Source organism: Spermophilus citellus, assembly GCF_964194105.1.
Source record: "Spermophilus citellus genome assembly, chromosome: 4".
Lineage (NCBI taxonomy): Eukaryota > Metazoa > Chordata > Mammalia > Rodentia > Sciuridae > Spermophilus > Spermophilus citellus.
In genome coordinates, this window is record NC_138185.1 from 107206448 (window position 1) to 107234384 (window position 27937).

Genomic DNA, 27937 nt, shown 5'->3' on the forward strand with positions numbered 1-27937 from the left:
GACTAAAATGCAGGACCTGGAATTTTGGAGATAATCAGAAGTCCCAGATATTATCAGGCATCTTTTCATAAAGTCTGTTGAGTCTGGCACTAAAACTTGCAGTTTGACAATCACGAACCCTTTAGCATGGTAAGCGCAGGACAAAATTTCCCTTTACAATATGTGTGTGTGACAAAAACCAATAAATTAGTGGCACTGAGGGTTACACAACAATGGGTTTGTTACAAGATGTCCTGGCCAAAAGGTCTCTGTGCCAAAAGCTGGCAGAAAAATGGCACAGGAACGTGGCCAGCCTCCAGTCTTAACATATGCTTGGTCCTTGTTATCAAAAGGTAGTGTAGGAAGCACTGTTTATCTTTTCCAAAGGAAGTGTTTCACTTTCCCAGTGGCCAAAGGCCACCTTGTTTAATACAAAGCCAGGCACTTTGGGCTAAGGAAGCTAAATACTGAAATAGCTTATTCACCCAGGACTTCCTAATTTTGTAGTAACTTATGAAGAAAGGGAAGAACAAAACAACTGAATGTTTTAGCTTGATTTTTATTTATGTTGTATTATCTTTCTTTGCTAACTTATACATCCTCTTGGAAATGTTTTCACTCTGCTTTTCTGGCAGTATTTAAAACATAGCTGGTCCTTAGTATATAGATTTCGAAGGAATGGAAAATTCTGCATTCAGAAGAGCACACACAGAACAATAATGACGACAAACCTGAGACCTTCTAAATTCACAGCCCTGGGTTTAGTACAAGTTATATTTGTAGAGTACTACAGCACAGCCAGAAATAGTGCCTAGTGCCCAGGATCATTGGGGCCAATTTAAGGCATCACCCATTATAAATCCTGTTGGTCTTTAGAGTGAGGCACTTTGTCAGCATGCTGAGAAGTGCTTTACAGCCAGCCATGGTTGTTTTCTTTGCCTTTTTATGCTTTTCTTTGCATCATGTGGTATGATATGAAGTACATACCATTTAGTAGATACTATTTATTTTATTTAATATAGATGTTTGATTTCTTAAATTCAGTAGAGATTTATTTACTTAATGCTAGACCAGACATAGTGTTGAGTGACAGGTATGAATGATATGGTTCCTGCCCTTTTGTTGGTTTATAAACTCATTTTTTTTCAAGTGAGCAAAATGTGTTGTTTCCACACTGTACTTGTCTCTTCAAGTACTTCTGAATACTAATATTGATATTAGTTTAATGTTTATTAGCCCTAAACACTGGACTAGTGGTTAAGAGAAACAGTTGATAATATTGTATAAATCGACTTTAACACTCAAATAACTGGTCTTTTGCTAAGGTCATTTGTGAAGTCTGAACTGTCTGCAGTTTTTTGCTCTTTGAAGACTTTGTTCTTTTCTGTTTTCTCCTACAACTGGCTCTTTTTTTTTTTTTTTATCAGTATCTGTATGTTTTTCCTTCTAAGTTTTATTCTACCTTATCTTTGCCCTCATTGATCAATTGCTTATCTTCATCTGTCATTGTGATGGTTCAGGATAGTTTATTGTCTGTTCATGTTGGACATGACTGAACTTTCTTTCTCTGAAGCCCTTGCATCAGACTGTCAACAACTTCATCTCGCTGTCTTTTTCAGTCACGCAACAAACTTGGCATAAGTGTTGGTGGCTCACTCTTTCTCCATAGTTAATCTCAAATTGCCTTTCTTTTATAACCTCACTTTAGGGTTTGAACTTTTGTTTGTTTGGCTGATATTTGTTTGATATAGCTGTTTTGATTTAATTTGTAACCTCTTTTTAGACTCTGAACTTTTGTTTGTTGATGTTTATTTTATTTAATATAGATGTTTTGATTTCTTAAATTCAGTAGAGATTTGTTTACTTAATGGTAGACCAGATATAGTGTTGGGTGACAGATATGAATGACATGGTTCCTGCTCTTTTGTTGGTTTATAAACTCCTTAGTGAGTTAGAGCAAGATTACAGATCAATTTCAAAACAAAGAAAGCATATAGAGTAAGTGCTGGGTCATGAGTACTCAGGTGGGAGTGATTTTTCCAGCAGAAGTAATCAAAGATGGTGTATTTTGGCTGAGCCAATACAGTAAAAATAAACAGCTTAAAAGATCATGAGTAGGGATGATCTATATACTCAATAATAATATAGTATAATATGTAATTTATGTAGTCATAAGATTTGAAGAATTATTTTATGAGATAGGAAGAAGATGCTCCTAAGCAAAAAAAAAAAAAAAAAAGCAGGATGCAAAACTTTGCCTTTGAATCTTACAATTGTGCTGTACTGAAGCTTTTTTTTTTTTTTGGGGGGGGGGCAGTATTGGGGATTGAACCCAGGGCGCCTCAAATGCCAGGCAAGCACTCTGCCACTGAGCTACATGTTCTGTACTGAATGTTTGCTTTTGCCTTGTGTGCTGAATTTCTAAACTTGTTCCTCTGTCCTGGTTCTTTTAACTTTGCTTAGATCTGTCTGAGCTACATGGTTTTCCTACTCCTGTATATGTGGAAATAGTATAGAATTTGGAATCTGATAAAGTTCATATCCTAATTGAAACATTTATTAGCTGTGTAAATTTGGAATAGAGTACTTAGCCTCTCCCCCTTAGTTTCTTCATTTATAGACTGGCAATTTTAACCAGGTGTATAGAAACAAACAGATAACATGTATATCAAAGCCTAATAAGATTGTGTCAACAACATAGGTTCGCCAGGATGACAAGTAATGGAAGTTTTTAGTGTCTTTCTTCCTTTAAGCTAGTAGATGACTATAGACAATAACAACATTTTTCTGCTTCCTAATACTTTGAAATATTATAAAAACTAAAATAATTTTGTGAAAAAGCTCAGGTAAGGGCTGAGGTTGTGGCTCAGTGGTAAAGCACTTGCGTAGCACATGTGAGGCCCTGGGTTCGATCCTCAGCACCACATAAAAATAAATAAATTAAATAAAGCTAAAAAAAAAAAAAAAGCTCAGGTAAATGTTAAAATGCCAGATTGATTATATTAGTATGTTCTGGGTGTGAATAATAGAAAACCCTGCTCAATGATTTAAGGAATAAAGAAATTTTATCATAGTTAAGTCCAGGGGTGTCATTTCCAGATATAGTACAGTCAGGTCTTTAATCTTATTTCTCCAAGCTCTCCTTTGTGTATTGGTTTTGTCTCGAATTGATAATTGCTGGCTTTAGCAGATCTTGGGTGTCTCATCCAGACACAATTGAAAAAAGAGGTCTTCTCTTCTAATGTATCATCTTTAGCAGGGTTTCTCAACCTCAGTGCTGTTGGCATTTGGGGCCATATAATTTTTTGTTGCAGGAGCCACTGTCCTATGTATTTTAGGATGTTAAGCAGCATTCCTGGCCTCTGTATACTAGATTTCAGCAGCACCTTCACCACCATCAATTTTAACAACCAAAGATATTTCCTCATATTGTCAGCTTTCCTTTTGGAGCCAGGCATATGCCTGTTAATCCCAGCTACTCAGGAGGATCATGTAGGAGGATAACAAGTTCAAGGCCAGCCTTGGCAACCTAAGGAGATCCTATCAAAATTTCTAAAAAGTTCTGTGGTGGAGCACCTCTAGATTCAATACCGAGTACTAAAAAACAACAACAACAAAAAAAATCCTGCCAACTGGGAGGCAAAATTGTCAGACTCTGAGCCAGAAGTTTGGGAATGAGGAGGTTTTTTTTAATCAGAATATACTACTACCTTCTTCAACTCCTGCTCTATCATGTTTTCTTGGCCTATTGTTTCACATGCCCATGCTTAAATCAGTTATTTGCATGAGTACCACCATGACTGATTTAGAAATTAATCTACTCTCTTATCTGAGAGGAAAAGTATCTGGGGGGGAAAAAGTGGGATTTTGTTTTGATGGTAGAGGGGGTCTGGATGTTGGATAGGCAACAATAAGATCTTCTACAGGGAAAAAATTCACTCTAAAATTGCTTACCTGTGGCAAGAGCCTTTTGAAAACACTGTGTTGGAAAGATATAGGTAATTTCACTACTAGGTATGCAGAAATAATTTGGAATGATGATAGGATGATAATTCGAAATGATGATTAGATGAGGACTGAGCTTCTGGTTATATTATTCACCATTGAATCTCTAGCACCTGACACAGGTCCCAGCACATAGAAGATGTTTAATGAATATTTGAGTGAATGAATTAATTTTAAAAATTGTTGATCAGAGTGCTCTCATGGATGAAATGGTATTTTGGATTTAGTGAGCAATCAGTGTGATTATAGATAAGGTTGGCTGAAATGAAGAGACTCGTAAAGACTACTCCCATTCTTTTCTTACAAATAAACTGTATCCGGCTTCAAAGGAGTTATGCTTTGGCCTGAATAGTGCCTTAAAATAAAAATTGACTCATAATATTGATATAATTTCATTAGATTTCCTCCTTTGGATCTAAACATTTCTGTAATATTAGTATGAACCCTTGATTGGCTCAATAATTTATTAACTTCTATTATAACTACATATTATATATTAGATATTAGACAGAAAAGAACAAAATTTAAAAGGAATAAATATGAAGGGATCTATTTTTGCAGTAATATTAATGATTCAAAATGTTTTTTATTAAGACATAGGACAGAATGATTAACTGTGAGTCATTGATTTTTTTAAATTTATTTTTTATTTTTTTAATTAATTTATTTTTTTTTAAGTCTGGGTGTCTCTGTGTTACCTAGGGTAATTAAACTCTTGAGCTTAGGTGTTCCTTGCACCTCAGCCTCACAAGTAGCTGGAAGTGCAGGCATGCACACTGTGCTCACTTTTTATTGATTTTTCAAATGTTGGTATGCCACTAAGGAAAATAGCAATCAGAACCTTGAATTTCAGAGAAGAGGCTTCATAGAGCTAGTGCCCCTACTTATGAGGGGGTGCAGTGAGCTAGTTCTCGTTCTGTCTATTCATGCAAGAAATAAAAGCTGGAGACTGGAAGTAACTGCCAGGGCAATACTGGTGATTCCTCTTTTCCCTCTTTCTTCTTCCTTTTAGTCTCTTCCAGTACCCACTACTGGTGGTGGAATGTAATAGGAAACCAGCTCACAAATGAGAAATTCGGTTTGTTGAGTTATATCTCTGGCATCAGTCTATGGACTTAAAAGACAGTGGATTTATAAGTGATATACTTAACTTTTTTTTTATTGGTTATTCAAAACATTACAAAGTTCTTGACATATCATATTTCATACATAAGCTTCAAGTGAGTTATGAACTCCCATTTTTACCCCAAACACAGATTGCAAAATCATATCAGTTACACATCCACATTTTTACATAATGCCATACTAGTAACTGTTGTATTCTGCTACCTTTCCTATCCTATACTGTCCCCCCTCCCCTCCCCTCCCCTCCCCTCCCTTCCCATCTTCTCTATCTACCCCCTCTACTGTAATTCATTTCTCTCCTTGTTTATTTTCCCATTCCCCTCACAGCCTCTTATATGTTATTTTGTATAACAATGAGGGTCTCCCTCCATTTCCATGCAATTCCCCTTTTCTCTCCCTTTCCCTCCCCCTTCATGTCTCTGTTTAATGTTAATCTTTTCTTCCTGCTCTTCCTCCCTGCTCTATTCTTAGTTGCTCTCATTATATCAAAGAAGACATTTGGTATTTGTTTTTTAGGGATTGGCTAGCTTCACTAAGCATAATCTGCTCTAGTGCCATCCATTTCCCTGCGAATTCCATGATTTTGTCATTTTTTAGTGCTGCGTAATATTCCATGGTGTATAGATGCCACATTTTTTAACATTTTTTTTTTTTACAGAGAGAGAGAGAGAAAGAATTTTAATATTTATTTTTTAGTTATCGGCGGACACAACATCTTTGTATGTGGTGCTGACGATCGGAACCCGGGCCGCATGCATGCCAGGCGAGCACGCTACTGCTTGAGCCACATCCCCAGCCCCTATACTTAACATTTTGAATGAAACGTTCAAAGAATTGGTCTAAAGTTCAGTGAATTTTGTTTTATTTGCTTTTTAATGGCAGTCGTAGCTGGAAAGAATACTCTTGAGAGGCATGATGTAGAGCAGGGTCAGCAGAGTGAGATGGCAAATATTTTAGGCTTTACAGGCCACAGTGTCTCTGTTCCAAATATTTTAACTTTGCTTTTGTGGCACAAAAATAGCCTTAATTTAACTTTAACACAGGTGGTGGGTTGGATTTGACCCATAGGCTATAGTTTGCAGACTCTCAGTGTAGAATATAAGCTTGGGGTTATGTTAATTAGTGATAGTGTGAATTCAATAGTTGGAATAAGCTTGATAATTATTATTTTTTTAAGGACTAAGGATTGAACCCAGCTGATACTTTTTAATTTGGGAAGACATCTTTTTTTTTTTTTTTTTTTTAGAAAAAAAATTATTAATCTAGATTGCAAAAGTAATAAACATACAAAGGAATTAGTTGATAGGGAAGGCATCTTTATAGATCTGATTATATTAATTTTTAAGGGCCTCATTCTGTCCCAAAAAGACCTATAAAGAGGAATAGGGGCCAGGTAGAGTGGCACATGCCTGTAATCCTAGTGGCTTGGGAGGTTGAGACAGGAGGATTGTGAGTTCAAGGTCAGCCTCAGCAATTTAGCAAGGCCCTGTCTCTAAATAAAATATTTAAAAAGGGCTGGAGATGTGGTTCAGTGGTTAAACACCCGTGGGTTCAATTCCTGGTACCCCAAAAAAAAAAAAAAAAAAAAAAGGAATAGGAAAAGTGTTAGTTCTGCAGTTCTTCTGTTCACATATGATGGGCATTTTTATTACCTTTGATACACAGTTTCTTTCTTTCTTTTTTTTCCCCTCTCATATTGGAGATAAAATCTAGGACTTAAGGCACGCTTAGGCAAGTGCTACAAGTACCACCTGTGCTATCACCAGCCCTACTACAGTTTCTTCAGTGGATTCTTTTAAGCCAGGTATTCATTTTCCTATGCTTTAGTTAAAAATTGATATGGTTGTACAGTGTTGAAATACTGAATGCCACTGAACTGTATATACCCTTTCAAAATGGTTAAGGGATTAGGGTTACTCAGTGGTGGAACACTTGCCTAATGTATGCAAAGCCTTGGGTTTAATCTTCAGCACTACAAAAAACAAACAGCCAACAACAAGAAAAGGTTAAAATAGTAAATTTTGTGTGTATAGTCATGTGCCACATAATGGCGGTTTGGTCACCAGCAAACCATGTACGCAATAGTGGTCTCATAAGATTATATTACTTAAGGCTGGGGATGTGGCTCAAGCGGTAGCGCTCGCCTGGCACGTGCGCGGCCCGGGTTCGAACCTCAGCACCACATACAAAGAAAGATGTTGTGTCCACCGAAAACTAAAAAATAAATGTTAAAATATTCTCTCTCTGGGCTGGGGATGTGGCTCAAGTGGTAGCGCGCTTGCCTGGCATGCGTGAGGCCCGGGTTCGATCCTCAGCACCACATACCAACAAAGATGTTGTGTCCGCCGAGAACTAAAAAATAAATATTAAAAATTCTCTCTCTCTCTCTCTCTCTCTCTCTCTCTCTCTCTCTCTCTCTCTCTCTCTCCCCCTCTCTCCCTCTCTCTTTAAAAAAAAAAAATATTCTCTCTCTCTCTCTCTCTCTTAAAAAAAAAAAAGATTATATTACTTAGTGACATAGCAGTCTTAATTTGTATGAGTATACTTTATGATGTCCAAACTATGATGAAATTGCCTAACACATTTCCTAGGAGTGTCCCCATCATTGACTCATAACTCACAATTAAAAAAAAAAAAAGTTGATGTAAATCCACTTTGATAGACTTTTGTTATGGAATGTTGCATTTCCTCAGATATCTCCAGTACTCAGTGATTTGCTAGCATGAAACCTCATAAGGGTGCCTGTTTTCATCAGTACATTAAATTCATGATGTTAAATTTCTTTCTATTTTTAGATAAAAGAAAAATATTAGAATATTCAGTATCTTTCTGCATCCCAGTGGATCATTCTATACCCCCGGGGGATGAGAACATACATTAGAGGGAGACACCTATTTCCTGATAGGTAGTTTGATTTACTACTGAGGCAGAATAGCTGGTTGTGGTAGTTCATGCTTATAATCCCAGCAATTTAGGAGGTTGAGAATCAGGAGGATTGCAAGTTTAAGGCCAACCTTAGCAACTAAGTGAAGCCCTAAACAACTTAGTGAGACCCTATCTCAAAATAAAAAAATAAAAAGGACTTGGAGATGTAGCTCAGTGGTAAAGCACCTCTGGGTTCAATGCCCACTACAAAAAAAAAAAAAAAAAAAAAAAAATTGAGTCAGTATATTGATGATCCTGAAAGGTGGACTGTTCTTCCCTTACTGACATGTTGCTAATGGTATCTTATCTTGACTGTATTTTCATACCTGTTCTCCCACTCCTAATCTATATTCTGTATAGATGTATTCTCATCTATGTTTCTGTGGCACTCTATATGTAAACTTCTTTCATGACTTGAATCACATTGCCTATCACTATTTGCATACATATTTCTCCTCCTTTGCTGTTGAGCAGCATGTCTTGGTTATATACTGTTACCACACCCTAGCTCTGTCACACTGCATGTTCTCAGTAAATACTTTGACACATTGAAAATGGAACTTAACCCAAACTTTGGCTTCTCTTATAGTGGTTCATAATCAAAACTGTTTGTGGTATCTCTGCCACTCTTCTCCCCTTCATAATCTTGGTTGTCGTTTTTTTTTCTGGAAATTTAAATCATATCTTTAGCATATAACTTTTCCATATCAATATTTGGCATTAGGAAAATTTCAACATGAGTATATTTGAATAGTGCATACCTTTTAGAGTAATCATTATAATTGGTTTTGCTCATGTTGATTAATTTGTCAAACAAATATTTGCTGATTACCAAGACATTCTGCTGGGGAGACACCACAGTGAACATTTTACATACAAGGAAATTGAGACCCTAAGAAGTTGAATGATGAATATAAGATTATATAGCATTTTAATGATAGAACTGTAACTGATTGATAGGGCTTCTCACACTTGGTCCTTTGATGGGGAGTGCTGTGAGGAGAGTTAGAGCAGTGTAGCTGGGATGAAATTTGTGAGGGGGGTTTGCTCCTCCTCATTCCAATTGCTACTCAAGGGTTTTCAGTAATTGAAGAACTCCGTCTCTCAAAAGACAGTACATTGCATTTATTTAGATTAAGACAGAGGTCCAGTGTGCATAGCAGTCCCTTAGTTCACCCTTTCAGGGTAGTCAGGTGGGGATAAGAGTATAAATTTAATTCAGGATTCTCTGGGATGGGTGGTTTGGAGAATTTTGTGGAACTTTCTGCCTTGGCTGCTAGATTAGTAGTTGACTGATGACTGATGTGTGGTAGCCAAATAGGGTCTCAGCAATGGAGGGTGGTTGGGTGTTCTGATGTTGATATGTATCTTGGTGGGTCTCTACAGGATCAGCCTAATATGGACCTTGTCATTATTTGAAGGTTCAGAAACTGCTTACTTGAAGAGAAAAAATGCTGAAGAAAGAATTTAATGAAAATGTCTAAAGACAGCCCTAAAAGTCAGAATACCAGTTTATAGTGGTAGGAATGTATCTGGCCCAAGATCTGCAATCTGTTTTCTAAAGCAAGTATTCCCTCCTATTGGGATCTAGCCTTAGTTGCTTCCTGGGAAAGCACAGAATAAGAGCCAGTTGAATACTATCTCCCTGTGGGTTTCATGTTATGAGGGCTTGATCTTCTTTTACTGTAGAAGTATTATGCTCTTATATGATTGAAGGACATTCAAACTGAAGCCACCTACTGCTCTTGCCTTTCCACTTTTCTGATACTCAGTTGTGAAAGTGTCAGTCACTCTTTAAGAAGGACAGAACCAGTGAAGACTTTCAGTAGTACTGCTTATTGTATTCATCAGCTAGTCAGGTGGGTAATATTTGAAATCTGTTATTCCACATGAGATTTGTGGTAGTTTGTGCTACTTACTATGATTTAGAAATAATTTACCTTTTCCTTTGATTCCCATCATACTCTCCACAAATGACTAATGTATTGTATTTTCTATTTCCACTGAGCAATTTGTGAGCACACTGACTTTAGTCCCTATATTTTCTCCAGGGTCATCTAGTAGCAGGCACCCAAATCAGGCAACTCCAAAGAAGAGTGGTTTGAAGAATGGCCAAATGAAGAATAAAGATGACGAGTGCTTCGGGGATGATATTGAGGAGATCCCAGACACAGATTTTGATTTTGAAGGGAACCTGGCCCTTTTTGACAAGGCAGCTGTGTTTGAGGAGATTGATACCTATGAGAGGAGAAGTGGTACCCGTTCCCGGGGCATCCCAAATGAAAGGCCTACTCGGTACCGCCATGACGAGAACATCCTGGAATCAGAGCCCATTGTTTACCGAAGGATCACAGTACCCCACAATGTGAGCAAGGAATTCTGCACAGGTGAGTTGCACTACCAGGTGTCACATCCCACAGACTGTTCTTTGATTTCTGTTATGCTTGAAACAGAAGAAAAACAGCTTTTTGAGTTAGAATCTTATACTGGGAAGTAACTTAAGGGGCTCAGTGATTGGCCTAGTATTATTGTTGCTTGGGGTTTGTGGCCAATTCAGCACCGTACCACTGAGAAGCAGGAATTCCTCTATCTGTCCATGTATATCCTGTATCCGATCTGCTGTTAAGTATATTATGATTAACAAAGCTTTTGCCACTCTGGCTTCTCTGAGATTGCCTGTACAGTTCAATTTTGTTTTACTGGTTACTTGTGGTATAAAAAACAGTTGAAGATGGGTAATTGAAGCCACTGGCTAAAAATAGTCTCTCAATAAATTAGTTTGTCCTTGTTCTAGAATTTGGCTAGTATAATTTTCGTGTAACAAAGTAGTGCCTTGGTAGTTAATGTAGGTCACTATAGATGATAGTTAGGTCTTTTACCTCACTGATCTTTTTTGTTCCTTTGTGTGTGTGTGTGTGTGTGTGTGTGTGTTGTTAGATCCTTTTCTTCAAAATATATGGCCTGTGAAGCAGGTACAAGTACCTATGGGAGGAGTGGGTCACCTCATTTCTGGCCCAACACCTTCCCGCAAGCCATGCTATTAACAGGGTTTCTTGAAATATGGTTTGCAAACCATCGTTGTTGAGTGATCCTAAGAGCTAAATAGAAAATCATTATCATTTAAGAAGTAGAGATGGAACCAAGTACAATATTTTCATTTTTATTTGAAGTTTGGAATGTAGGAAATATAAATCTTAAATGCTTATAGTTGTTAACACGGAAAATTGTGGAGGCAATTTAGTTGTATTTGGAGGAAAAGCATACATGACATTTTTTGTAGACAACAGTAGGGCTCTTTTGTATTTGGTGAATATAGAGCTTGCTTGCATGTGTTTTCTTTTTTCTAAAATTTGTTCTTTTTAGTTATATGTGACAGTAGAATGTATTTTGATGGAGTATAACTTCCCATACTTGTGGTTGTACATGATGTGGAGTTAACACTGGTCATGTACTCATATATGAACATAGGAAAGGTATGTCTGATTCATTTACTATCTTTCCCATTCCCATCCTCCTCCTTTCCCCCATTACCCCCTTTCCCAATCCAGTGAACCTCCACTCCTCCCTTCCTTCCACCTATTGTGAGTCAGTATCCACATATCAGAGAGAATATTTGGCCTTTGGTTCTTTGGGATTGGCTTATTTCACTTATCATGATAGTCTCCAGTTCCATCCAAGTATTAGTAAATATTGTTTTTTTTGGCTGAGTTATATTCCATTGTGTATATGTACCACATTATTGAAGGGCACCTAGTTGGTTCCATAGCCTAGCTGTTGTGAATTGAGCTGCTATGAACATTGATGTGGCTGCATCACTATACTACACTGATTTCAAATCCTTTGGGTATATGCTGAGAAAAGGGATAACTGGGTCAAAGTTTTCTGAGGACTCTCTATACTGCTTTCCAGATTGGTTGCACCAGTTTGCAGTCCCACCACCAATGTATGAGTGTACTTTATCCCCCTTATCCTTGCCAATATTTATTATTGCTTGTATTCTTGATAATTACCATTTTGACTTGGGTGAGATAGAATTTCAGTATAGGTTTGTTTTTTTTTTAATATTTTTTAGATGTCAATGTACCTTTATTTTACTTATTTATTTATATGCAGTGCCAAGAATCGAACCCAGTGCCTCACACATGCCAGGCAAGGGCTCCACCGCTAAGCCACAACACCTATCCCTCAGTAAAGTTTTGATTTGCATTTCTTTAATTGCTAGGGATGTTGAATATTTTTTCATACATTCATTGATTGATTGTGTTTCGAGTTTTTTATATATCCTGGAGATTAGTGCTGTATCTGAAGTGCAAGTGGCAAATATATTCTCCCATTTTATAGGCTCTCTCTCCACATTATTTATTGTTTCCTTTGCTGTAAAGAAGCTTTATAGTTTGATACCATCCCTTTTATTTATTCTTGATTTTACTTCTTGTGCTTTAGGAGTCTTGTTGAGGAATTTGGTTCCTAAGATGACATGATGGAGCTTTGGGCTGACTTTTTCTTCTAGTAGGTACAAGTTCTCTGGTCTAATGCCTAGGTCCTTGATTCATTTTGAGTTGATTTTTGTGCAGGATGAGAGATAGGAGTCTAATTTCATTTTGTTACATGTGGATTTCCTGTTTTCCCAGCACCATTTGTTGAAGAGGCTGTCTTTTCTTCAATGCATGTTATGGCACCTTTGTCTAGTTTGTATTTATGTGGGTTTTGCTCTGTGTCTTCTATCCTGTACCATTGGTCTTCATGTCTGTTTTGGTGCCAATACCATGCCATTTTTATTACTATAGCTCTGTAGTATAATTTAAGGTTTGATATTGTGAGGCCTCCTGCTTCACTTTTCTTGCTAAGGATTGCTTTGGCTATTCTAGGCCTCTTGATTTTCCAAATGAATTTCATGACTGCCTCTTCTATTTCTATGAAGAATGTCATCGGAACCTTAATAAGAATTGCATTAAATCTGTATAGTGCTTTTGATAGTATGGCCATTTTGATGGTATTAAGTCTGCCTATCCAAGAACATGAGAGATCTTTCTATCTTCTAAGATCTTCAATTTCTTTCTTTAGTGTTCTGTACATTTCATTGTAAAGGTCTTTCACCTCTTTTGTTAGATTGAGTCTCAGATATTTTCTTTTCTTTGAGGCTATTGTGAATGGGTTAGTTTTCTAAATTTCTCTCAGTTGGTTCATCATTGATGTATAGGACCATAATTGATTTATGGGTGTTAATTTTTTTTTTTAAAGAGAGAGTGAGAGAGGAGAGAGAGAGAGAGAGAGAGAGAGAGAGAGAGAATTTTTTAATATTCATTTTTTAGTTCTCGGCGGACACAACATCTTTGTTGGTATGTGGTGCTGAGGATCGAACCCGGGCCGCACACATGCCAGGCGAGCGCGCTACCGCTTGAGCCACATCCCCAGCCCCATATGGGTGTTAATTTTGTATCCTGCTACTTTGCTGAACTCACTTATGAGTTCTAGAAGTTTTCTGGTAGAGTTTTTAGGTATTTTAAATATAGAATCATGTAGTCAGCAAATAAGGATAGTTTGAGTTCTTATTTTCCTATTTGTATCCCTTTAATTTCTTTCTTCTAATTGCTCTGGCTAGAGTCTCCAGGACTAAATTGAATAGAAGTGATGAAAGATGGCATCCCTGTCTTGTTCCAATTTTTAGAAAGATGCTTTCAGTTTTCCTCCAGTTAGAATGATGTTGGCCTTGGATTTAGCATATATATAGCTTTTACAATGTTGAGGTGTATTCCTATTATCCCTAGTTTTTCTAGTGTTTTGAACATGAATAGATGCCAAATTTTGTCAAATGCTTTTTCTGCGTCTGTTGAGATAATCATATGATTCTTGTCTTTAAGTCTATTGATATGATGTGTTACATTTATTGATTTCCATATGTTGAACCAACTTGCGTACCTGGGATGAACCTCCCTTGATTGAGGTGCACTGTCTTTTAAATATGTTTTTATGTTGCATGTGCTTTCAATGTGAAAAATAAGCAGACTGTCAGATTAAGAAAGGGTAAAAAGGGCTGGGGATGTGGCTCAAGCGGTAGCACGCTCGTCTGGCACGCGTGCGGCCTGGATTTGATCCTCAGCACCACATACAAATAAAGATGTTGTGTCCGCTGAAAACTAAAAAATAAATATTAAAAAATTCTCTCTCTCTCTCTCTCTCTCTCTCTCTCTCTCTAAAAAAAAAAAAAAAAAGGTAAAAATTATTTGTTCTTCACCAGCAGATTATGGTAGACATATACCTCTTTACCAAGGAAATTCCCTGACATGGCAGTTGGGAGTGTGACTGCTGAACTCCTTTGATTTTTACCACCTGTGTAGAGATAAATGACCTTGCTCAGAATCAGACTTAATTAATTTACAAGGTTTTGTTTTTCAAAGGCATTTAGTTATCCATTAGTCACTATTCCCTTGTTCACCAGCTGTCCACCTCTGACTGGTTCCTCAGTTGTAAAGGAAGCTGCTCCTGCTGGTAGCCCTCTTTATCTACCTGGGTGGTGCTGCTAATGTTGTTGGATTATACAATATGTGATATCCTGAAATTTATTTACACTGCAGGAATTCCTGAGTTGGGGAAGATTATGGTCTGCCTTGGAGTCAAATGACTAAAAGGGTGATAATAACAGCGTGAAATAGCAAAGTTTCTCAGATTTAAAAGAGCCTGAGAAAACACTTAACTAAAGTAGGTAAAAGAAGAGGTGGACATTTTTCCTATTTTGCATTCACTTCTCCAACTTGATTTTTACTTGATTTTGTTTTAAATGACAAGAGATATCAAGTTGTCTCCTCTCAAGAAACTATTTTCCTAAAATTGCCATCAGCAAACAATATAAACCACAAATGCTGGTGGTTGGCCAAGAACCTGGGTATGTCATCTTGTGGTTTGTAGTGACCAGTGACATTCTACATTGTGCATAACAGTGAGAGGACAAGAATCCCAGCAACTTCTTGTCCAGTGATGGTTTGGGTTTTGGGATTCTGACAGCTTGCTGCTGGTATCCTACATCAGGCCATCTTGTTGTTCTTAACAGTGATAAGGGATAGAAATAAAAGCCCCTTCGTTTTGCTGGAAATAGAGCAAGCAGCAGTTATCTTGCTAAGTAGCTTTTGTGACTGGCTTTTATCTCTACTTCAGCTTCAAGGTGTATTCACCTCGAGCACATTTTTACCAAGCAGTATTCAGATAGTGCAGAGCTGAGGACACTTTTTCAGTTGAAACTGTTATCTAAGTGTTAGGATCAGAATAAGGCAAAGTATTTAAAATATTTAGAATATTTGAAGGAACAATTTAGTGCCATAAAATATTAGTGTTACTTGGTTTCTAGTGTAATTTTCTTATCTTATAGATGAAGACATGAGGCTCAGAGAGGCAAAAGCTCTTAACTTACCCATCACATCTCTTTTTCTCATCTGAATGGCGATAAGAGGAAAGGATGTAGTATGAGAAGGCTAGTTTAATAGCAAAATAGGCTACATCCTTTTTTTTTAAGAGAGAATTTTAAAATATATATTAATATATATTATATATATTAATATATGTATTAATATATATAATATATATATTAGTTTTCGGTGGACACAACATCTCTATTTTATTTTTATGTGGTGCTGAGGATCGAAACCAGCGTCCTGCGCATGCCAGGCGAGCGAGCTACCGCTTGAGCCACATCCCCAGCCCATACATCCTTTTTAATAGTCTCACAGAAACAGTCCAGTTAAGATCAGCAGTTTCCTGGATAGTGCTTCAGTCTGGCCTTTTGACCTTCATGTCCTAGAATACTAAATATTTTCTACTAATTCCCAGAGTAGCAAAAAAGAACAACATGTTTATACCCATTTGGTGATGGTTTGGGTTTTGGGATTCTGACAGCTTGCTGCTGGTATCCTACATATTGACTTCATGCTAAGTGGTATCAACAGTGTACAAGCCATTATTTGCTAATTGCTCATACTCCTTTTGGCAATACTCTTTGCCAACTGTGTGTGGGAGGGGGCATGTTATAATCTGTCTTTTGATTGAGAAAACATTCAGGAAGCAAATAAATTTAGCACTTTGTTTCATCCAAATCTTTTCTCCCTGGAAAGTCCTTTTAGGTCCTTTGGCAGGGTTGCTGTCTCCAACAATCACAGACTGTCAGGCATTCTTCTAACTTGGGCCTACCCGGCAAAATAATGGTGTCCATTGTTCATCACCTGAATTGATTAGAATCTTTCTGGCTCCAAGCTTGTAATTTGAAATTTTGGGAGACATATTCTGTGTGTGTGTGTGTGTGTGTGTGTGTGTGTGTGTACACACCCACGTGAATATTAAGGTTTTTTTTTTTTTTTTTTTTTTTTTTTTTTTTGGGGGGGGGTTGCGTTGGAGATTGAACCCAGGGCCTTGTGCATGCAAAGAAAGCACTCTACCAACTGAGCTATACCCCAGCCCCTAAGGTTTTTTTTTTTTTTTTAATTTATTGATTTTATTTAGGTATATATGACAGCAGTATGCATTTTGATTCATTGTCCACAATTGCAGCACTACATTTCTGTGGTTGTGCACGATTTAGTGTCACACCACATGTACCTAGGGTAATGATGTCCATCTCATTCCACCATCTTTCCTGCCCCCATGCACCCTCCCTACCTTCCTCACTCTCCTTTGCCCAAAGTTCCTCCATTTTTCCCATACCTCTCCCCTCCCAGCATCCACTTATCAGAGAGAATATTTGGCCTTTGATTTTTAGGGATTGGCTAACTTTGTTTAGCATGAAGTAAACTCCCTCCATTTACCTGCAAATGCCATGATTTTATTCTCTTCTAATGCTGAGAAATATTCTATTGTGTATATATACCACAGTTTCTTTATCCATTCATCTATTGAAGGGCATCTAGGTTGCTTCCACAGTTTAGCTATTGTGAATTGAGCTGCTACAAACATTGATGTGGCTGCCATCACTGGAGTATGCTGGTTTTAAGTCCTTTGAGTATAGTCCGAGGAGTGGGATAGCTGGGTCAAATGGTGGTTCCATTCCAAGTTTTCTGAGGAATCTCCATCCTACTTTCCAGATTAGTTGCACCAATTTGCAGTCCCACCAGCAATGTGAGTGTACCTTTTCCCCCCACATCCTCACCAACATTTACGGTTGTCTGTGTTCTTGATAACTGCCAATCGGACTGGCATGAGATGAAATCTTCACGTAGTTTTGATATACATTTCTCTGATTACTAGAGATGTTAAACATTTTTTTTCATCTATTTATTGATGAATATTAAGTTTAAATATAAAATGCTAGATCATATGAGTACTCTGTGGTTAGCGAGATGTTCCCAAGGAACACTGCTTTGGAGAGTGGTAAGACTTCAGAGACAGATCTTCGCTTAACACTCCTAATATTCTAAAGGACAATTTGGGTCAGTCAAAACGCTGTGTTTATTATGTGTAAGTCATTCATAAGACAATCCTTGCCTCCAGTTTATTAAAATGTGATGGAGATGCAGAGATATTCTGTATGCCCAGAGTCCAGTGAGGGTATGGATATAAGTGCACCAGGTATTGAGAGGCAGGAGGGCTCCTGGAGGCTGGATCAGGGAATGCTTCAGTAAAGGAGTGGGAATGGCAGCTTTGGAGCATGGGCAGGATTTCACCAGCTAGAGTGAAAGAGGAAGTTGTTTGTGGTAGGCTAGGCTGGTGCTTGTGGATAGTGGGAGTAAAGGGCTTTATGTGAAACTGGTCATACAGCAGAATTTGGGTGGAGTAAAAGACATTAAAAGTAGCTTTGCACCAAAGCACGGGGGCCTTGTGAGCCAGTGATATCTTTGTTCAATCCTTTGTTTGAAGGATTTTGAATTGGGAATATTATATGATTCCAATCTCCCTTAGAAATACTGGTCTCAGTAGAATTCAGGGTAGAACAGGGAGGAGGAGACAAGAGCAGGATCATTTATGCCCATTAAACAATTAATATGCCAAGGGTTTGAACTGTTGAATAGAAAGGAACACAAAGGGCTAGGTGGAGTGGCACATGCCTGGAATCCCAGTGACTCCGGAGGCTAAGGCAGGAGGATTACAAGTTTGAGGCCAACCTCAGCAATTTAGCAAGACCTTGTCTCAAAATCAAAATAAAAAGGGGTGAAACTGGAGGCCAGTGGTAAACCATCCTTGGTTCAATCCCTAGTACCAAAAAACAAACCCCACCCCCCCACACACACATACACACAGATGTGGGAGAAGTGACAAAAAGGAATTTGATAGAATATGATGATTGAAAACAGGTGGACAGCTGGGCATGATGGCACATGCCTGCAATCTCAGTGACTCATAGTTGTTGAGACAGGAGAATCATAAGTTCGAGGTCAGTCTCAGCAACTTAATGAGACCCTGATTCTAAATAAAATAAAAAGGACTGGTAACATGGCTCAGTTGGTAGAGTGTGGGCAACAGTTGAATGAGCAAGGGGAGTCAGGAAGGAAGAATGACAGTGACCTGCATTATCTTGTGTTTTTTTTTTTCCTCCTCCTCCCATGCTTTGTGACTGAGATCAGAGGAAGCAAATAGTAATTAAAATTGCTACACTGAGGGATAGAGAGGTGAGGGGTAGGTTTTAAGAGCTTCAGTGAGGAGGCTTCTGTAGAGTTAGACTTGAATTTTGAGATCAGAGAGAGATTACTGAGCCTGTTCCCTTATTGATAAGTGGGATATTACTTGTCAGGTAAATGAGACTATAGAAAAGCAACTAGCACAATTCCCAGCTTGTAATTGTTAATGAATATTTGACTTCAAAGGGGGTGCAGTGGCACAATTCTATAGTCCCAATGACACAGGAGGCTGAGGTGGGAGAATCACTTGAGCTCGTGAATTTTAGACTAACAATATAACAAGACCACCACCCCTCAAATTTCAAATGTGAATTGCAAATGGTCTCGTAAGGTTATTTCAAACCATCAGCATTCATAGAAACCAACCATGTGCCACACATTGGATACTCTGTGAAAGTCATGGCTATGTCTCTAAGTCAGGGATTTTAGAGTATAGGGCAGCCAAATGTATAAATACAGAAGTAGTAGAAGTGGATATGGCTTAGCCAGGTGTTGGTGGTACATGGCTGTAATTCCAGCAACTCAGGAGGCTAACAGAGAAGGATTGCAAGTTTGAGGTCAGCCTCCCCAACTTAGGGAGGCCGCAAGCAACTTAGTGATATCCTGTTTCCAAATCGGAGGTTGGTTGGCTAGGGGTATGGCTCAGTGGTTATACACCCCTAGATTCAATCTCCAGCACCAAAAGAAAGTGGATATAGCTCTTAGCAGTAGCAGAATGGGGAGCATAAGGACCTAGTTTAAGAGAAGCAGCAGCATTATAATCAACAACATAACAGGTAATGCTCATTTTTCTAGAACACTTCATGTGCTCACTTAATTTCCATGGCATCTCTATGAGCTTGTATTGTTCTGTGTTATCTATTCCATTTTGCTGGAGCTGGAGCTAGGTGTTCCAGTAAACCTTTGATTAGAAGTGACTTAAAAGTCCCTAGAGCCAGATGCAGTGGCTTAACACAGGAGTCAGAGGCAGGAGAATCACAAGTTCAAAGCTAGCCTCAGCAGCTTAGTGAGACATAGTCCTAAAATGAAAAAAAGGACTGGGGGAGCTGGGGTTGTAGCTCAGTGGTAGAGTGCTTGCCTGGCATGTGTGAGGCATTGAGTTCGATTTTCAGCACCACATAAAAACAAATAAATAAGTATACAATTTTCAAAAAAAGGACTGGGAATATGGTCAGTTGTTAAGTGCCCCCCTGTGGGTTGAATCCCCAGTACCAGGGGAAAAAATAGTCACTTGAATTCTTTGTTTCCTGGGTTATAATAAAATTTTACTCATGAGCTTTTCCTTTGAGGTGGACTTTTATTAAGCCTCCACCATCTGTTCTGCACTCTGTAGCCTCTTCTGTCCTCAAGTATGTAGAAGCGCAGATGGAAGGCAGTAAGATACTGTTGGTGCAGGCTTTGCTTCTCTGCAGTGTTCCATCAGCTTTGCTTGAAGAATGATTCTCTAGCTCAATACTATGTCTGCTGGGATTTAGGGAGCAGCAATACCTGAACTAGAGTTTGCAAAGAATCCAGTCAGAGTTTTGAGTGAAGCACTCTGGTTTATGCTCTAGCAGCACTTTCCTAGATTGATTTCTCTTGGTCTATGCTCCAAAGGGGAGTAGCTGGTGAAGCCACTGTTGGTTTATCCCTACTGCTTTATGGTTGTACTCTTCCCACCTTGGCTAGCCAAGTTGTTGAGCCTTGATGGGGGGGTCTCTTGCTTTTGAGACCAGTCACATTTCCATTCTGGCAGTTGTCTTCTACAGTTGGCATTCCGTTCTGCCTCTGAGCCTTGACCTCTTTATTCCATTTCACTAAGATTCCCTGAAGAAGCCTTCTGATGCTTCTAAGACCAGCAGTGTTTTTATCTCCTCAAGACAGGTAGTTAGGAAGTGTGTGGGTGCATGCACACATGTATGCATATGCACATATGTTTGGGAGTAATTTAATTAATGTAGAAATAAATTTAGATTTTAGAAGTAGCCACTGAAGAATTTTACCTTAAGGATAGGAATGCATCCTTCTGCAGCTGTTGTGCTCCTGACCAGGCTCCTGCTCACTCAGAATCATGCAGCTGCTGCAGTGGTGTAGAGTTGTCATCTTATTGCCTCCTCAAACCATCAGGGGCCGCAGAATCTGATCCACATAGGTTCCTAGCAGTCTCCCCATGACCATCAGTCCTACCTCATTCCTCCATCCTGTGTTCAGAGGTTAGATCAGGTGTTGCACAGAGGGCATTCTGAGGAACAGTTATAAATAGGAGACAGTAGAGGATAAATTATAGAGGTGTTCTGGACTAGGATGCCTGGAGGGATGACCTTGTACATCTATACCAAGTGGCACAACTTTTCATTTAGCAGAGCTAATGAGCCTAGTTTCTGAAATTGTCTCTCTGCAAACAGACTGTTGTGATTGATTTGGGGAACAGCATGTTCTAGCAGATCCTCTAGTGCCAGGGAATGCAGGTAGTAATTACTCCCATTTCTCTCTTAAAAACCTTCAGAGCTTCTGGGCCTATGTAATCAGGCAGATGGTAGAGCTTGCTTGTGTTTATTGGCAATCACATGAGGTCTTACGAAGGCCTGCACAGTTAAGATAGGTGTTTTGGCTGGAATATGACCCCAGTAATGAACCTTGTACTTCTCACAGATTTCCACTGGAAAAGACTTCATAGCAGCTATTGCCAGAATTTTAAGAGTTTTAATTGCAAACTAGAGGATCGGAAGCCTAGCACAGTATAGTCTGATAACCTGAGGGTTATTTTGTATTTTGTGGGTTTGGCCGGGTGAGGGTGGGAGTATGGAGTTTTATTTTTTGTTATTGTTGTTTGTTTTTTATAAATTTTTTGTACCTTTATTTTATTTATTTATTTTTATGTGGTGCTGAGCATCGAACCCCGGGTCTCTCATGTGTGAGGCGAGCACTCTATCGCTGAGCCACAACCTCAGTCCCTGTTTTTGTTTTTTGATGGTGCTGGTGATTGAATCCAGGGCCCTCATGCATACTAGGCAGGTGCTCTACTCCTGAGCCACATCCTCAGCCACAGTATGAGTTTTTGATGATGCATCCCGATTGTTCATACCAGAACTGCATTGATCTGTACTCATGTGGCTACTTTGCTAATATGTGTCCTCAGAACCACAGGGGTCTAGCCAGAGTAAGAAAGGAGTTTGATTTCAAATATCTACCATCTTCCTCAAATTCAGCACACCAAAGCTGAGTTGTTCATGCCCGCTAGTACCCTGATTCCTTAGCATTCCCATTTATATCCTCATACTCACCGTTCTTCAGATGTCCATCATGAAACTTTGGGCCACTTTTTCCTTTTCCTTCTTATAAATATTCAAATCTGGAGTCAGACACAGTGATGTATACCCATAAACCCAGCTATTTGAGAGACTGAGACAGGAAAATCACAAGTTTGAGGCCAGCCTGGGCAAATTAGCAAGACCATCCCCATCTCAAAAAAAAAAAAAGAAAGGAACCTTTTTTTTTTTTTTTCCCCTGATTGAATGTTAGTGTGGATTCCTTTTGAAGCAGAAAATTTCTCTTTATCCTTGGTTATATTCATTCTGGCTCCAGGTTTGCTGTTTCCTTCATAATTTTTCTTGAAATTTTCATAATCTGTTAGTTTGTCATGCTACCCCATAGATTCCCTCTGTCCCCTGAAATTAGTTCTGTTTGATCCTTCTATTCTTTTTCTGTACCCTTATCTGTTTCATTCTGCACAAAAATATTATGTAATATTTTTACAATACTCTATATGTAGTACTTCCCAATTGGCCCAATAATGTCTTTTATAGCTGTATTTTTTAAAGCAGTTGATTTGTAGAATATCCTTTAGTTTTAATTCTTTGTTTCCTTTTGTTTTGATTCATGTTAAACATGTTGTCCAGGATTGGAGTGGTGCTCTCTATATATGTTTCTGAAGCATCCCATCACCCCATATCATATTGTCTCATCATTGGGACATTTGATCACTTGATAAGCTGTCAAAAATCCTCCAGATTTTTTTCATTGTAAAGATAATTTTCACTCTCATAATTAGTAAGTTATCTTATTGAGAATAGTTGTGGAGCTTTGGTCTGGAAGAATGAGGCCCAATATGAATAAGAAAGTTGGTGCAGTTATAACTGGGAAAGAGAAGGAGTGGAGTAAGAGTCAGAAACATCTTGCACTCCAGTGTCTTTGATTACAGCTGGGCCCTTATCCAACCGAAGAATGGAATGCCCGGAGGCTGACCTCAGATCTGTTGTACAGGTTTCCCTCCCCATTTGTCCAATAATTTAACATACTTTTGTAACTTTTTTCTAGAAAACTGTTCTCCAAACACTATGCTATTAAGGGCAAAGTGAGGAATAAAGGTTACAGCAATGAACAAGGCTGAGTTACCACCTCTGTGGAGTTTGCAGTATAGCAAGGTGAATTAAAAAGTTTTTTAAAAATTACTTACAGATGTATTAAATACAATGAAGGAAATAAGTTAACATGCTGAGATGAAGGGATATTCAGCCAAGAGTGAAAACCCAGCACTATGTGGGTAGCATCAGAAAAGAAGAGAGTATCAGGAGAGGGAAGCCAGAAGGAACTTGGAGTATTTAGGCACCAGAAGGCAGCCAAGGTGTCTGGGGTCTGGTGGGGGTTGGGTACAAGGTCAAAGTTATGTGAAAGATGTGGCCAAATTATGGAATGTCTTGTGGGCCAAAAAAGTAGTTGACTATAGAGTCTTTACAGTGAATCCTTCTTTATGAGATACATTTGACAATAAATTGTATTTTGTGTAGCTATAATGTAAAGCTCCAGGAACTGCCTGTTGCTGGGCTGAAAGCACCAATTTGCCAGTGGTTTTGTATCCCAAAAGTGTGTGATATCACTGCCCCATTTTGTGTCTACTGCAGAATGGAATTAGAATTCACAGATCTAGAGAACTTCCATGCTCATTAATGAGTTCTGCTCTTTCTTGTTGAGACTTGGGACTCACACAGCCTTTCCAACTAAAGGGCCATGTCCAGATGAGAATTGAGTTAGATCTGAGAGAGCAATTGGTTGTGGGAGTCTGTTAGCAGAAAGGCTGGGGAGGTTGGGAAGAAAGGAAGAGCTTGGATATGGTGCAACAAGGTGTCTGAGGGAGGAGAGGTGCCATGGAAGGTGTGAGAATGTGCACACATATCCATGGGGAGGGAAAGGCCTCAGTGGTACTGGAATGAGCAGAATAGAAGTGAACACATGGCAAGAGTCAGGCACATGCAATACTGGACTAGGCTGCTGGATCTGTGGCCTCAGGAGGTAGCCATGCTGTGGAATGGGTTTGTGCAGGGAGGATCTTCTTTCCTGGCCTGACCTGCTTGTGCTTGAGTAATTTGCTTTGATGCCCAAAGGTTAATCAGATCCTAAGGAGTGCTCTGCATGTCACGAACTGGTTGTAATTATAGCTCCCTTTATTGTTTCATCTACAGCTGTTAAATACATATTAATATTCAGAGCAACCTCAACTGATTTTATTGCCTTGATTCCTAAACAATAAAGATCCACCTTCCAACCCAAACATAATTAGACTTGGCACATGTTCAGGCTTTGACAGTGTTATTATTTGCATTTTACACGCTATGTTCTTGGTTCCTTTCCTTTGGAGTTTATTTTATTCACTCTGCCTGTTTCTGATAAGCCAGTTTTACTAGTTGGACTAGTGTGTAAATGATTAAAATAAGAAATTGGTGCTGCACATTGCTTTCAGAGAAGCAATCAGAGTAAGGGATAGTGGAGTTCTAAACCCCATTACTGCCAGACTGTGAGCAGTCTAGGTTATAAAAATATGTCAGTTCATCAGCAGTGCCTCCACCAACCCCACCCCAACATAGACTAGTGGGGAGATGGTAAGAAGCTCAATGTCCAGCTGTACATCTAGCCAGCCAAGGTGGGGTAGGTAGCAGCATTGGCTCTGCTTTTCCACAGAGATGTTGGAAGCGAGAGAACAACCTAGCAGTAGGAGCCAGACCCAGAAGGGAGCTTGATTTGTTGGGTAGCAGCCCAAGAACTCTGCCCTCACCTATTCAGATTCATCAGAGAAAGTTCTGATGAATGGATAGAGGAATGCAGTGTCTTGGATGAATGTTCTACCTTGTGTAAGTTTGTATGTAAAGAGAGTGTTTGAAGTAGGTAAGGTATGACTTGTCTGACAAGTTTGAGATTGTTAGTGGCTTAAGACTCTTGAGAATTCAGCCAGCTTTTTCACACTGTGATCAAGGGTTCCTAATGAGTTCTGATAACGTTTGCATGTCTGAAGTGGGTCATAAAAATGGCTCTTTTAATCAGCTGTTGACACACAAAGACAGGCTGCTGCCTCCAGCATTGGCACCTAGGACACCAGTGTGTGACATTTCAGAAAGGTGATAGGAGAGACTCTGCACTCCTACCTAATGGCACTGTTTGTTGCCTCTGCTCTAAACAGAAATAGCACTTAGGCAGGTAGAAGAAAGCATTAGTAGAATAGTCTTTAAAATATTAGGCATTTTATATTATTATAATTATATTAAATTGTTTTCATTCTGCTGTCTTAAGAGGATACAGACCTGGGTGCTATAGGATCAGTCTTTGTGCTTGGCTTCCTGTTGCTAAAATGTGCAGCTATAGCCTCACCGTGGTGCTCAGAATCTCTGCAGATGGGACTGGATATCTGGGAGAACTTATTTTATTCTGAAATGACCAATGAAGAGGCCAAGTTTTTTATACAGGACTCTGGGTCAATGGGATGGTAATGAATTTGCTGAAAATTTAAACCTTAAAGTTAGGTGAGTTCCAAAATAGCACAAGGCTTCCATCATTTTTATGTTTGAGCACCTGATGAAAACTCAATCTATGTTGATAAGTGTGGCTGGAACAAATTGGGGAGGTGAGGGCCAAAGAAGTAAAAGACATATTTTCCTACTTTGAAGAGTTTACAATCCAATATAGCTGAGAACACAGGACCTAAAATGACACCTGTTCCAGCTAGTCAAAACTAATTATGTGTAATCCCAAGATGACTTGATAATTAGAATCTGCATTTGTTGCTCCATCAGCCAGTGAAGTGAAATGGGGTTCTTGGGCTGTGGGTCTATTCTCCTATGGCCAGCCCTTAGGAGAGGCTTTGTCATTTATATAATGACAGTGGCATTTTGCAGGCAAGGAGACCTTGGTTGTTAAAGCAAAAGCAGTCTGTTGCAGATCAACAGTTTTGAGTTTGCTGTTTTTTTCCTGTCTTGGTTTTCTGAGCCCTGAAATGTTACTAGTATGCTGCTATTGATGCACAGACTACAGACTTCAAATGTATCAGCTGACTGTGGCTTTGAGCCTTCAAGAGCCAAGTACTTATAGTGACTGTGATTCTCTACAACCTTTTTAGAATTGTCTTTGTTTGTGGTGAATAATAAAGGTTCAAGATTCTTACAAGTAGCTTAAGGCAAGCTGTAGGTTATTTGCCTTGTATTCCTTCTCTGTGATATATTTGTTTACACTCACCCTGAATGGGGAGAAATAAATAACTTGAGAAAACATTGCCAGCTGAATTAATTAATTGATGCTGGGGATTGAATCCAGGGTGCTTAATCACTGAACCACATCCCTGCCCTTTTTGTTTTTTATTTTGAGACAGGGTCTTGGTAAATTGCTTAGGGCCTTGCTAAGTTGCTGAGGGCCTTACAAAGTTGTTGAGGCTATCCTTGAACTTGAGATCCTCTTACCTCAGCCTCCGGAATTGCTGGCAGTACAGATGTGTGCCATAGCATCTGGTTGCTAGCTGAATTCCTTAAGCAAAGAGGAAGGGCTAAGATAGAGCAAATGGGGAGTAGATAAATGAAACAAGTCTTCTTGGCTAATCAGCTTCAGCAACTAAGCAAGGCCCTCAGCAACTTAGTGAGACACTGTCTCAAAATAAAAAAGTGGGGCTGGATTGTGGCTCAGTGGTAGCGCACTTGCCTAACATGCGTGAGGCACTCGGTTTGATTCTCAGCACCACGAACAAATAAATAAAAAATAAATAAATAAAGGTCTATCAACAACTAAAAAATATTTAAAAAGTAAAAACAAAAAAGGGCTTGGGGATTGTGACTCAATGGTTAAGCGCCTCTCAGTTCAATCCCTGGTACCAAGGAAAACAAACAACAACAACAACAACAACAAAAAGCAGGCCAAAGGGTCAAAGTATTAAGTAGTATCTGTTCACTTTTTGGACAGAATGAAGGGCCTGCTTGTGAAGAAAACCCCACTGCCCAGGATTGCTTTCCCCCAGTTTGGGAAAAGCATGTTCTCTTTTAATGTGATTATTACATGGTGTGTGCCAGTCTTCTTTTGGTAGTACCCAAAACACATGGTGGGTTTGTCCTTCATGGTCTAAAGCTAAACTGCTAAGGGAAGATGAGTTTGATATGAAACAAGTTAGTTCATCATATTCTACTTAAGCTCTGGAGGCTGCAGAGTATGCCTCAGTCCCAGAAGAGGAAGAGGAAGATGATAAGCCAGCAGAGGATTAGTCTTAAAATATTGGCATGTGCAGAATTCAGAATACAGTGTACCTCTTTTGGATCTGGTTTCCCATAGTCACTTTCCCATTATCTCTTTGCCTCCTATTGAACCATAGACTCTGGCCTGGTGGTCCCAAGTGTTTCCTATGAACTGCATAAAAAGCTATTATCTGTAGCTGAGAAGCATGGGCTGACCTTGGAGCGGAGACTGGAGATGACAGGTGTATGTGCCAGTCAGATGGCGCTTACCCTTCTTGGAGGACCTAATAGGTAAGTGCCTCTAGAACTGGGAAGGGTGAATGTGGGGTGATAAAGCTTGCCTAGTCGCCCCCACAGTGCCTTACATGTGTGCAGGAGAGTTAGCTAGAGTTAGCTAGTTAGGTTGTCTTTTGAGCCTCTCTAGTCACTTGAAAAAAAACCCACTGCCTATGATGGCTTTTCCCTCAGTTTTGGAAAAGCATGTTCTCTTTTAATGTGATGCGGCAGGGTTCTTTGCTCCTCCTCTCACTTGTCTCTTGGAAGTCCTCACTCTTCTCTCATTCTTCCTTTCCCTCATGACAGCAACTGTCTGGCTTTGAAACTCCTTTGACATTCACCAGTCACTTTCAGTGTCTGGGAATGCAACTCAGTCTTGAGCTCCATACCTGAAAACTTCTAGAACCACCCTGACTGCTGGGTAGGGCAATTTGAGATGTGGCATCTTCCCACCTGCCCTTGTGTTCATATACTGATAACCATGTGCTCAACACTAGGGACACCAAGAACAACAAGTTGATTTCCAGTGTTTGTTCTCTCCCTCCTGTGGATGCCGTGTTCTACTTTTATTCT

At 39.1% G+C, this 27937-nt stretch overlaps 1 protein-coding gene across 15 annotated transcripts in view; it reads left to right on the plus strand.

Annotated features, from left to right (window-relative positions):
* Positions 1 to 27937, plus strand: part of EDC3 (enhancer of mRNA decapping 3) — a 52433-nt gene that overhangs the window by 18493 nt on the left and 6003 nt on the right. For 14 of the 15 annotated variants that reach the window (XM_081290363.1, XM_081290358.1, XM_081290362.1 and 11 more), the window contains 3 exons: positions 2297 to 2332; positions 10086 to 10421; positions 27226 to 27379. In XM_081290363.1, the coding sequence (XP_081146489.1) occupies positions 2297 to 2332; positions 10086 to 10421; positions 27226 to 27379 (526 nt within the window). The remainder of the gene's footprint in view (positions 1 to 2296; positions 2333 to 10085; positions 10422 to 27225; positions 27380 to 27937) is intronic. The other variant, XM_081290355.1, reaches the window with a different exon arrangement.